At 40.3% G+C, this 13,548-nt stretch overlaps 1 protein-coding gene across 1 annotated transcript in view; it reads right to left on the minus strand.

Moving 5' to 3' along the window:
- LOC134802096 (uncharacterized) overlaps positions 1 to 10,151 on the minus strand; it is a 38,978-nt gene extending 28,827 nt beyond the window's left edge. The window contains exons 1-7 of the mRNA XM_063774688.1: positions 10,050 to 10,151; positions 9,099 to 9,155; positions 8,343 to 8,489; positions 7,239 to 7,320; positions 5,750 to 5,871; positions 2,665 to 2,837; positions 1,821 to 1,927 (exon numbers count right to left, since the gene is read on the minus strand). Coding sequence (XP_063630758.1) covers positions 1,821 to 1,927; positions 2,665 to 2,837; positions 5,750 to 5,871; positions 7,239 to 7,320; positions 8,343 to 8,489; positions 9,099 to 9,155; positions 10,050 to 10,113 — 752 coding nt within the window. The 5' untranslated portion in view covers positions 10,114 to 10,151. The remainder of the gene's footprint in view (positions 1 to 1,820; positions 1,928 to 2,664; positions 2,838 to 5,749; positions 5,872 to 7,238; positions 7,321 to 8,342; positions 8,490 to 9,098; positions 9,156 to 10,049) is intronic.
- Positions 10,152 to 13,548: the final 3,397 nt, after the last annotated feature.

The raw sequence follows: 13,548 nt of genomic DNA on the forward strand, positions 1-13,548 counted from the left end.
ATTTCAAAATCTCTTTGATAGAGGTCTACTTGACGAGCGAAACGAAGGTCGCCCCTACAGCTTGGGCAAAAATGTTTCTCCCCTGCATGTCGCATTTTTCAACCGATTATCGTGAAATTTTGTGAGCATGTTCGGTAGTTAGATTTTATTTTGTCGTTCTTGGAGAAAGTTCAAAATGGCGGAAATTGGCATAAAGGTCAGTCAGTACGGTCTATGGCGCTCAAGACCAGTGTGAGTTCGCTGTGGTACCGGGATTAACCGGTGCCGCATTGTACTGGTAACCACGGTAACTCCAGGTTTAACCGGTTAGTGTTTTATTGAAGATCCTACCAACTGCGCCATGTAGGATCTTTAATAAAACATTTGATAAACTTGGTCTTGTATTTATTTTAGTAGTAAGTAGCTTCTTAATATTAATGGGGTTGGCAACTGTCAAAGGTTTGCATAGATGGCGCCATCATAGCTTGCCCTTTTTCCTATGAGATTTGGCTTAAAGGGCTGTCATCCAGGACATAAAATTCCATTAAAAAAACAAAAAATTGACACAATTCTAGGGATTGACAGGGCAAGCTATGCTGGCGCCATCTGCTAAATACTTCGACCGGCTAACCCCATTGCAATTATCGTGTTATACAGCACTCCGTCTGTCTAGTCATGAGATAGGTAAGAGAGAGCGGTCAAAGTGACAGGCATAGATAGTTTAACCCCGGGTTAGTGGGATGGTGCAAGTGGTGCTAAGTATAATATAAACTCACTGCCTGTTGTTGCCAGCCAAGAAGAACCCTCGCTGTTTGTCATTCCTCTCCAGTTTAGTGATGAAGCGGAGACTGAGCGTGTAGTTGAACTTGTAACCATGGTAACTCCAGGTTTAACCGATTAACCCCGGGTTAGTGCAATATAAACTCACTGCCTGTTGTTGCCAGCCAAGAAGAACCCTCGCTGTTTGTCGTTCCTCTCCAGTTTCGTGATATAGCGGAGACTGAGGGTGTAGTTGAACTTGTAACCACGGTAACTCCAGGTGTAACCGGTTAACCCCGGGTTAGTGCAATATAAACTCACTGCCTGTTGTTGCCAGCCAAGAAGAACCCTCGCTGTTTGTCGTTCTCCTCTCCAGTTTCGTGATGAAGCGGAGACTGAGGGTGTAGTTGAACTTGTTACCACGGTAACTCCAGGTTTAACCGGTTAACCCCGGGTTAGTGCAATATAAACTCACTGCCTGTTGTTGCCAGCCAAGAAGAACCCTCGCTGTTTGTCGTTCCTCTCCAGTTTCGTGATGAAGCGGAGACTGAGGGTGTAGTTGAACTTGTAACCACGGTAACTCCAGGTTTAACCGGTTAACCCCGGGTTAGTGCAATATAAAATCACTGCCTGTTGTTGCCAGCCAAGAAGAACCCTCGCTGCTTGTCGTTCCTCTGCAGTTTCGTGATGAAGCGGAGATGAGGGTGTAGTTGAACTTGTAACCATGGTAACTCCAGGTGTAACCGGTTAACCCTGGGTTAGTGCAATATAAACTCACTGCCCGTTGTTGCCAGCCAAGAAGAACCCTCGCTGTTTGTCGTTCCTCTCCAGTTTCGTGATGAAGCGGAGACTGAGGGTGTAGTTGAACTTGTAACCACGGTAACTCCAGGTTTAACCGGTTAACCCCGGGTACGTGCAATATAAACTCACTGCTTGTTGTTGCCAGCCAAGAAGAACCCTCGCTGCTTGTCGTTCCTCTCCAGTTTCGTGATGAAGCGGAGACTGAGGGTGTAGTTGAACTTGTAACCATGGTAACTCCAGGTGTAACCGGTTAACCCCGGGTTAGTGCAATATAAACTCACTGCCTGTTGTTGCCAGCCAAGAAGAACCCTCGCTGCTTGTCGTTCCTCTCCAGTTTCGTGATGAAGCGGAGACTGAGGGTGTAGTTGAACTTTCGCCGGAGTTTCTCCTAGAAAAGTAAACTCATTTGTTTACTCACTTATTATTTGCTCACTCGGATCGGATAAAAATAAATGTATACAGCTGAAACTGAAGAGGTGAAACGGCTTTTGAAAAACTGGCTGATCAGCCTGTCGTACGATGAAACGCCATACAGGCTTTCCTAGTGCGGGGACCACCGATACCGAAATTGCATCGCACGTTAAGATAAGTTCCGTACATAATAAATTTGTGAATAAGTCTGTATAATTAGATAACTTATGTTTATTGTACCTACTTATCTTAAATAAATATTTATCATTTTCAGCCAAAAAAAAAATGCTTGATTCTGATTCTGATTCTAGCACTCACTTTGAACCCGATGTACGACACGTATGATTCGAGAGTCTACAATATCATACCTTGAACTCAATATAAGTCACTTTAGAGACCTTGAGTCAAAGTCAAATATACTTTATTCATGTAGGCCTAGTAACAAGCACATACACATTTTTACATAATAATATATTATCTTAAGCTAATTATCAGAGCAATTATTGATGTTAATATTAATACCATAGTAATAATCCAAAATCCTTGGGCCCCAAAGAGCCCCCAGTTTTGAACCACAGTCTTAAACCCTTGAACAACTCACCTTAAACTCAATATAAGTTTGTTCAGCAGGCGGGTAATCCAGTACTCTAGCGACCTTGGGCCCCAAAGAGCCCCCAGTTTTGAATCACAGTCTTAAACCCTTGAACAACTCACCTTAAACTCAATATAAGTCTGTTCAGCAGGCGGGTAATCCAGCACTTTAGCGACCTTAGGCCCCAAAGAGCCCCCAGTTTTGAACAGCGCCCGCTCTGTGACGTTCATGTCCCTCACATTTAGGACCACGAATATGGTGTCGCGATCCACTTTGAAGTCGATTGATACTTCGCCTGTGAAGAGAAATAAGGAATTAATGGGCTGTCTAATAGTAGACTCTAAACCCGGTCGTACCTTACCAATTTTGGGAACTTATGTCCATACTTTTATATAACTAACACGGGACTTAATCGCGTAAAACTTACGTTTATTTATGGCTTGACGTTTCGAACGTGACGTTACGTTCGTGGTCACAGGCGGACTCTCGAAACGTCAGGCCATAAATAAACGTAATTTTTACGCGATTAAGTCCCGTGTGAGTTATAAAAGTATAAGTGAAAATCGTGTTAGTTTAAATCAACTTATGTTCAGTCAGCATCCACCCAAGTAGCATTGCAAGCTGTATATAAGCTGTATTAAAGTTTATTTGTATACTATAAGCTGTACAGTTAGGCTGTACAAAGGCTGTATAAGCGCTTATACAGCCCTTATAAGTAAAAAAAGGGCAAATTATACAGCCTTTGGCGTTATTAGAGCTGTAGAGTAGCTGTATAAGCAATACATAAGCTGCATAATAGCTGCATTACAGCTATATTTCGGTGTAACAGGAAACCTTAACACTACAGATAATCTCTTATAAGTACGATATAAGAATATAAGTTTTAAATGAGTTGTAAGAAAGAATTACAAGAGAATAATAATCATTTAAGAAACTAAAATGTCTTAATCTTGTTCATTCGTAATATAGTAATGGCGACAATAAAGTGTTATAGTGGATGGTAAAAGTAAAAGTAAATATTATACAGGACTTGAATGGAATATTACATTATTGGTAAGTGCGGATTATTATTTATTGTGAACCTGTGTATCTTTTCTGGCAAAATATTTACGCGCCTGCAAAATAACAAAGAGAAACCATAAGGAAAATATCAAAAATCGGTAAAGTTACTGTTTGTTTTTAAGGTTAGAGTATCAAAAATATTTATAAATATTAATTCTAAGGCTAAACAATTTATTTTAGCTGGTAATCATAACACGGCGTTAGTCTGCTAAATATTTGCAAGTATTTCTTTAATTATATTTACAAATACGTTTTTTTTTAATTGTAAAATGGCGACAATTTTTAAACAGCCCACAGGATAGTTGGAGAGCATTATAATCTTAGTAGCTGTGCTGTGTAATAAATTGAGTGTCTTTTACAGCTTTTGTAATTAAAACAGCTTTATAATAGAATATTTGTATTCGTTTGGCTGTATTTCGGTTCTCCGTACATAAGTTATAATTCTCTTTAGAGATCCATATAACAAATAAAAAACCTGTACTGTAACTGTCATATATTCCTTTAGTTTTATAATACACTTATTTTCACAAATCATTACACTACTATACTTATACGAGTGTAAAATTACGCCAAAAGATTGTTATAAGCGACTCTATACTCTACAGAAAAAAGCTGTACTATAGCTGCCATTTATTCATTTGGTTTTATAATACCCTTACAGACAGAAGTTATACAACTACTATTCTTATAGGAGAGTAAGATTACGCCATAAGAAATAGCTTTAAAACGGGGTTGACAGATACATTTGTACAGCTACAAGTGCCAAGTGATACTACAATACAGCCTGTATACAGCTTTTACGATAAAATTAGCTTGTAGTCTTTCACAACACTTAATGTTTTAAAACGGAGTTGACAGATACTTTTGTACAGCTAAAAGTGCCAAGTGTTACTACAATACAGCCTGTATACAGCTTTTACGATAGAATTAGCTTGTAGTCTCTCACAACACTTTTAGTTTTATAGTCGATTTTTTATATTCTGCTAAAGCACCCCATGCTTCCGCAGAATCCTTTATAATGATTTTATACAGCTTGAGCTGTATAATGTCTGTAAAGTACCTTTTATACAGCTTAAATCTTTTCTGACACTCTTATACGTCCCTTAAATCACTCTAAGTTCTTAATTGGCTGCTATATTGATGTTGCCGACACTTCCATGCTACTTGGGCAATAAATAGACGCAAAGTGAGTAAATACATCGCAACACTCTATCACTCTATCTCTTTATTGCTCTGGTAACAAAGGTTTGGCAACTTAGGCTATCTATATCTATTTGATGCTATACGATGCGAATCATCTCTTATTTGTGGCGTTCCATGCCTAAAGGGTCCTTATTATGCATGTGAGTCACATTTAATCATGACCAGTCGCTTTTCGATTAAACAGGACTTAGGTATCCTTCTGGGCTGGAAGATCAAATGACACTCGATTGCGTAAAAACGAATGCCTGCGCCAATTCTTAGGATTAAGTTGCCGCGACAACACAAACTGATGGTAGGTAAGTTTGGAGTGCGACCGAAGGCTATTGCTCACTTAATTTTGTATTAAGCAGAGACGTTTACCACCGCGATACCACAATCCATACTAATATTATAGAGCCGAAAGTGTGTCTGTCTGTCTGTCTGTTACCTCTTCCCGCTTAAGCCGCTGAACCGATTTAGATGAAATTTGGTAAAGAGATAGTTTGAGTTCCGGGGAAGGACATAGGATAGTTTTTATGTCGGAAATCATCCCTGAAGAGAGTGCAAAGGTGGGTGGAATTGAAAGAGTTAAAATAGAATAGAATAGAATAGTTTTTATTCGTAAACACACAGACAATAGACATACATAGAAAAATCTGTGAAAAAGAAAGTGTCACGAAATGGTCCCATCTCAGCATGTTGCTGGCGACTTCCAGCGCTGATCTTCCGATGAGACCATCAAGCATCAAAATTAATTACCTAATAATTGAAGTAAGCAATGCGCGAATTGAATGATCGCTATTAGCATTATCCAGGCGCTATACCTACTTTAGCTGCTGTCACTAATTCCACGCAGACGTAGTCGCGGGCAAAAGCTAGTGTTTAAATAATATGAGTACTGGCTCGACTAGTTGAACTGAGGTACCAGTCCTCTCGGTGGGAAAGGCTGAAAGACTCTCTTACCTCTCAGCTCGCCGGTGGTCAGGTTGGGGTGCAGCCAGAGGCTGTAGTGCTTCGGGATCAGGAACGTCGGCAGCCGGGCGCCGCGCCACGGGAAAATGGCGCCGTTCGTCGCTATGCGGTCTCTGAAACATGATCCGAGAAATGGGTTTTATAGATTTACAAATATACAAACATGTTTTGAATTCCGTAATGTGTTTGTTTGTGATCATTATTAGCTAGTGCACAGTACCGTCTTTACCATAACGGCACACGGGGCCCGTGCCCAGGGCCCCCATCCTCTGGGGGCCCCGAAGGACAGACAGTAACAGTAAATTTGATTACTCATAATAAATAGAAGATCATAGTACAAAAACCGGGCAAGTGCGAGTCGGACTCGCGCACGAAGGGTTCCGTACCATAATGCAAAAAACGGCAAAAAAAAACGGTCACCCATCCAAGTACTGACCCCGCCCGACGTTGCTTAACTTCGGTCAAAAATCAGGTTTGTTTATGGGAGCTCCACTTAAATCTTTATTTCATATGTTTTTAGTATTTGTTGTTATAGCGGCAACAGAAATACATCATCTGTGAAAATTTCAACTGTGTAGCTATCACGGGTCGTGAGATACAGCCTGGTGACAGACGGAAGGACGGACAGCGGAGTCTTAGTAATAGGGTCCCGTTTTACCCTTTGGGTACGGAACCCTAAAAATTTTAGTTTAATTCGCTTTCTTTACTTTCCAAAGGGGCCCCAAATCCAAATTCTTATGTGCCCAAGGGCCCCAGAGTAGTTTAAGACGGCCCGGAGTGCATCTTGCGCAAGGCTCGCATTTTGCGCACGATCTGCGCTCGAGCAGCGAGCGTGCAGTGCGCAATTGCGCATGAGGTAGGTAGATCTAATAAACGCGCCTTTACGTCAACAGTCTCTTGGCGGATTTAGCAGATGTACTTAGATGCATTAAAGCGACTTAAGAAAAGAAAAGAAAAGAAAAGAAAAGAAAATATTTATTAGTAACATCGTTACAAGTCGGTTTGTAAATTTGCATTTAAAGCATTATATCAAGCTAACATATCATTATTAGTGTATAAATAGCATCAACATTAATGTAGATATTACATTTTGTACATAATAATATGTTCCATACATTTATTTATTATTTACTAATTCATTTATATCATAAAATTGCGCCTGCAGGAGCCATTTTTTAAGTTTATTTTTAAATACATGTGAGGAAGGTGCATCCCTGATACTGACCGGTAGCTTACTGTATATTAGAGGGCCGAGGACGTAGACTGACCGTTTTGATTTCGCGAGCTTGTGGGGCACGGAGGCAAGCTGTCCCGCGTTTTTATTGCTACGCAGACTATATTTTGTATTAGCTGATTTAGTTGCAAACTCTTTGCTATTATTGTGCGTAAATATTGCCACATTTTGGATTAATAAAGATGGAAGATTAATGTAACTTTTAGACTTAAATACTAGGTTAAAAAAAGTTAATGTTTGACTTACTTGTTAGCAGCAGCGGCGTTGGCATCGGATCCTGCCGTGGGTGATCCGGGAATCAGAGGGTTCTCACCCAGGCAGGGGCAATCTGTGAAAAGTTAAACATGAAGTTGTTGATAGTTACATATAGTCTGTATCTTTAGGTATTTAAAAAATCGGGCAAGTGCGAGTCGGACTCGCGCACGAAGGGTTCCGTACCATAATGCAAAAAAAAAACGAAAAAAAAAGCAAAAAAAAACGGTCACCCATCCAAGTACTGACCACTTCCGACGTTGCTTAACTTTGGTCAAAAATCACGTTTGTTGTATGGGAGCCCCATTTAAATCTTTATTTTATTCTGTTTTTAGTATTTGTTGTTATAGCGGCAACAGAAATACATCATCTGTGAAAATTTCAACTGTCTAGCTATCACGGTTCGTGAGATACAGCCTGGTGACAGACGGACGGACGGACGGACGGACGGACGGATGGACGGACGGACGGACGGACAGCGAAGTCTTAGTAATAGGGTCCCGTTTTACCCTTTGGGTACGGAACCCTAAAAAGAGTAAACAAACTCTACCCTCAAATGGCTTCTTAAGCCAGTTGAGGGTAGGTGAAAACATTACACGATCAAAAAATGTAGGTTAAAGTCAGGTCGTTCAGTGACAGATCCGTGGTTTTGTATTTTGGTTGGTTAATCAATAAATGTTATAACCACCCGAAAATGTACAAATTGTGTGTTTACTTTTATTTAAGTACCTAAAGATACATACTCGTAAAGGTGTAATGTAATTGGATTAATATATAATAATTGGATGCTTTTTAATTTTATGTTAATTTAAATTTTTTTTTAATAACATAAGAGTAAGTAAATACGAGGTGGATTCGCCACAATCAGAGAATCTCGGGAATAACGCGCGTCGGTGCGATCACACTGCTACTGTTGCCTCGCCAGGCTGGTCTGTGTCTATCATGTATCCCATGAAAGTAGTTAGAGACTTGCTTGGTTTAGGGCTCGCATCAGAACGTACGCAAACATAGCTCCGAACACACCGGAACTATTGCCTCGCGAGGCTTGATTGAGTTGACTGTGTCTATAATATCACTCGTGGATCTAAATAGACTTACCAGGTTGAGGGCTCGCGTATACAACAATCAGAGCGCTAGCGAACATAGCTCCTAGGACAACCGCCGCGAGGCAAAGCGCGCGCCGCTGCGAGCACACCGCGACAGGTGCCTCGCGGAGCTCGCGTGCCTCGCGCGCCTTGTCTGTATCTGGAATATATTAAAACAGAGTTTACGTGAACGATTTGTATGAATAATATTCAACAGATTCAATAACAGTCGGACGGCTTGTGCGTTGCTGGTAAATATTATGTCAAAATGAAATATAGAGGTAATTAAAAACGCCTCGAGAAGGATTTTAATAGCAGACAATTAACTTGTAAGTATGAAATTTATTTGTTGACCGGGCGTTAGCGAAGGTCTCCGTTACAGATTCGCCAAAAATGATTTCGTATGTTCGGATGTTCTCCTCTGCAGGTCGCATTTTTCAGCAGATTCTCATGTAACTTTGTGAGCAGGTCCGGTAGTTAGATATTTTTTTTTTTGGAAAATGTTTAAAATGGTAGAAATCGGCATACATGACTTAAGCGCCAGTAGGGCCAATGGCACTTAAGATCATTGTGAGTTCCCTGTGATACTATATATACTTGGTCAAGCAGATCTTGTCAGTAGAAAAAGGCGGCAAATTTGAAAAATGTAGGCGCGAAGGGAATTTCGAGCCTTTTTCTACTGACAAGATTTGCTTGACCATCTATAATTCAACGATTATGCGTAATACTTGTCCGTCTGTCCGTCTGTATGGTTTAAGTTTAAACGTACCGGCCAGGAACGCGACATCGTCCAAGTCTTGATCCACCATGTTTCGCCAAGCAGCTGCTGAAAGCAACATATTATCTGATTATACGGAGAACTTCCGTAAAATAATATACAAATATAAACTTCACTCCCAACTTTGACAGACAGTAATTTGACAGATTTAGAATGAGGTCAAACAATTATTATAATTTATATATTGCACTGTGTAATAGGAAATATTAGGCAAAGCTCTGCGTAGGTGGCACAACTAGCACATACAGTAAACAAACATCAATGACACAACATGCGTCAGTGCGTCAATCACATGGCCTACCGTGAAACACGACAATCGAAAGTTCGGTTTCTGCCTCTCTATCACTCTTGCATATTCGAGCGATGAAGAGGCAGATAACTAAATTTCGATTTTCGCGTTTACCGCGGTAGGCCCTTGTTAACAAACCGCCTTGATGCATCAATGTCATATTTAATTGTCTGTGAAATATTGTCAAAAAACAGTTTAAGGCACAGTATATATAAGTTAGTCTATGAATTTACTAGAGTCGGTAGTGCTGCACTCTGGCGACAGAACATTGCAGTAATTACTTAATGGTCTCATTGGAAGATCAGCGCTGGAAGCCACCAGCAACATGCTGAGATGAGGCCATTTCGTGGCACTTTAATCTTATTTTATGTCTTCGTTTATACATATAATGTATTGTAACGATTATTTGTGCTTACGAATAAATCAATTCTATTCTATTTTATTCTATTTCATATCCCCTATTGCATAAGAGCCACCCTAATATTCTAGCGTCTCCCCTTTTAAGGGCCACCCAACACTAAGCGTGTCCCGAGCGTCGGCGTCTAAGGGCAGGCTTCATGGCTATCCTGCTGGTATAAAGGCAGGACCATACTCCTAGACGGATCTGCCGTCCGTCACATGGCGACCCTGCCATTATAAAGGCTGATGCATACCCTTGGCTGAGCCGTTGCGGTCGGGCTTGTACTTGCCGACGGGCTCCATCTGAATGCCGTCCATCTCACGCCGGGACCGGCATGCCTACCGCAACCTGGAATGAGGATACATTCATTAAGAAATATCCAGAAGGGACCAAACCGACCGATTTGATCAGAAATGAAACTGGCGTCAATCACCAATTTTAGATTTATGGTGATATTAGAGCCCTCTAAATTGAAAAAATGCCCCAAAAAGAAAATACTGGCCTCACAAATTGGTATTCTTGCGTCCGCACCTCATTTTATCGGTAATATCGGTCATTATCGGCGAGCCAAATTGGCGTTTGCGTCCGCACGTCCTGATTCGATCGGGCAATTTAATCAGATACGCCTTTAAACATCTGATTTGACGACCGGTCTGGCCTATTCGGCAGTGAAGCCTATGAAGCCGTTGGTCCTGGGTTCGAATCCCGGTGAGGGCATTTATTTTGATACGTAAAATAACAATTCAGCCTATATACGTCCCACTGCTGGGCACAGGCCTCCTCTCATGCGCGAGAGGGCTTGGGCTATAGTTCCCACGCTAGCCCAATGCGGATAAGAAAAATAAAGAAATAAAAATGATTATATTCATAAACTAAGATAGTTTGCAATAATAGCTGTGATGGTGCTTCTTTTTAAGTATTTAAGATACTTACTTGTGTTAAGAGAGCACAGCTCTTCCACAGGTGCCATTTTTTTTTTTTGAAGTTTTTTATGATTTCCATATTTTGTTTGTGGTTTGTGTCCAATTTATTGTGATAATTTGCTAATATCTATCCATCTAAGCAGATTTTGTTAACACATTCAATTCAATTTGCGTCATCATCAATATTGTTAAAAATAAAGTCTAGAATTAGACCAACATAAGTCTGCAACGAGTCCAAGTGTTATATATTTATACTTACGTCATAATTTCATAGAAATTGACGTTTAAAATAACACTTGCACTGCGTGTGCTATCAAAATCGCTGCAGGCTTTTCTTGGTCTAACTCTATCAGAAAATATGATATGAAAAAGTACAACCACGTTACACTCGAAATGTGTACCAACAAACACCATTACTACATTTCCACTCGCTTTACCTTTGAGTGTGGCATTTCATCGCACGGGTTAAGGCCCCTTTAACCCTCTCGCCGCTCAATGGGGCAGCAGGGATGCGTGTCAAAGGGAAACGCAGGGAAAATGTAAAGCGACGCGCTTTTGAATTTTTTTAATGAGAAGGGAGCGCACAATGCAAGTGTGAGCAGGATGATGACTTAGGAAAAACGATCAACGCGTGTTTATGTTTTTTGTGCAAACATTGACCGCAAGGAAACGGTCATCTCAGGTGGGTCGGCAAACTTTTTAGAAATAGATTATACCTAATGTTAAAAAAAAAAAAAACATATTTTTCAGGAGTTTTACAGACAGACGGACAGAGCGAAACTATAAAGTACCTACTTGACTACGGAAAGACGGAAACCTAATAACTACATGTTTGGAAATCCATTCAGCCAGCTAAATCTTTATATTAGGCAGAGGGAACATATTTCCCACGATAATTTTGAACTTTATTTCTGATAGGGTTCAATTTTGCGTAATTTCAGACAGCATAAGCTCTTTATAGGATTAAAATGTAAAAAAACAGTGCAAGGTACCGTAAAATGGGGTGAGTAGGGTCAAAACTGAAATTCAAACCTATATAACATTTTATTTTTACATATGAAAACTGAATGGTGTATATAATAAGTGTTCCGGACGTTTGTATTTTAGTTTTTCTTTTATTTTGGGTAGTTCCATTTCATAACTTTGACGATAAAGAGGAAAACCCACCTCACCCCGTAGTGCCTCGTATTTGGGGTGAGAGGGGTTTTCATACAAAGGTGATTTTGGTCTTCCAAACAACAATCTTTTGTTGGATCGATTTTAAATTGGAATACAATATTTTTGTAGCAGTAGCCTTAAAATCCCTTCTCACCCCCCTCTCAAACCTTCTCTCCCCATTCATAGCCCACCACTCCCCGCGAAACCTACTCACCCCGTTTTACAGTACCTACAGTTTATTCTGTGGTACCTATCATGCTGTTTGCAATGGTATAATCGTTGTTTTGTTGTCTTTGGGCTTTTACAGGTGAAACGAAACTGTGCTTTTTCTGACGAGGGTGACATAAGAGGACTAAGAAAGGATTAAAGAAAGCAAGTGTCATTTATACGTCATAATTTCATAGAAGTTTCACGTTTAAAATAACACTTGCACTGCTATCAAATCCGCTGCAAACTATTCTTGGTCTGACTCTAAATGCGCTGTGAACCTACAGAGCCAGTCCAGACGGGAAAAAAAATTAAATGTTAATATATTTTTCCCTTTTTTGTGGGACGTACCATATTATTACAATCTATAAATATATATAAATTTGTATTTTACAATTTATAAATTGAAAAAAAAAATTGTCAATAATCACATCTACCGTTCAGACGTACAATTTAATACCAATTTTAGATTTATGGTGAGATTCGACCTCTCGAATAAAAAATGCCCCTAAAAAACGCGCATAGGTATACTTACTAGCGTCAAAAAATTGGTAGAGTCAGACCGAGAAAAGTCTGCAGCGATTTTGATTGCCCACGCAGTGCAAGTGTCTTATAAACGTCAAACTTGTACCTATTAAATTATGACGTGTAAATAACACTTGCACATTAACACAGCACTGCGTGGGCTCTCAAAATCGCTGCAGACTTTTCTTGGTCAAACTCTATTCTTTCGTCCGCATCTGCATTTGATCGGTCAAAATGTTAAAATTGAATCAAGTGAAATCGGCGAGCCATTTCATTTTTGCGTCCACACCACCTGATTTGATCAGCCAATTTAATCAGATTGGGCGAAAATTGTCCCCGTTTGCGCCTGATACTAGTATAAATATTTTTTGAGACTGAAAACAAGACAACGAAAATAATTTTGATCTACCTTAATAGCTAGGGAATATCTTGTCAGTGTATTAGGTGTAGTGTGTGTGTGTTAGGAGCGGTGGTGGCCTAACGGTAAGAGCGTGCATCTTTCAATCTGGAGGTCTCGTGTTCGAACCCCGGCTCGTACCAATGAGTTCTTCGGAACTTATGTACGAAATATCATTTGATATTTACCAGTCGCTTTTCGGTGAAGGAAAACATCGTGAGGAAGCCGGACTAATCCCGTCAAAAATCGACGTCAGTGTATTACAACTCCGATAAGGATAGGATGGTTGCGCTTTTACTCAGTCTGACTCGCTCTTGCACTTACATTTATAACGTGACGGGTATGAGGACACGATTAAATCGCGACCATTATACAAGTAAGCCTGCGGGCTATGATTAGTCTTGGGGATCGCGCCCCTGTGCCCCCTAGGGGTTGATTTCTGTAACTTCGAAGGGGAGCGGTAAATGCTGTTTTGATAGCGAGGGACCCCTTAACCAGACTGCTTACATACGTAACTAAGATACGTAACGTCAGGCTGGTAC

Source organism: Cydia splendana, chromosome 24 (genome assembly GCF_910591565.1).
Source record: "Cydia splendana chromosome 24, ilCydSple1.2, whole genome shotgun sequence".
Classification (NCBI taxonomy): Eukaryota; Metazoa; Arthropoda; class Insecta; order Lepidoptera; family Tortricidae; genus Cydia; species Cydia splendana.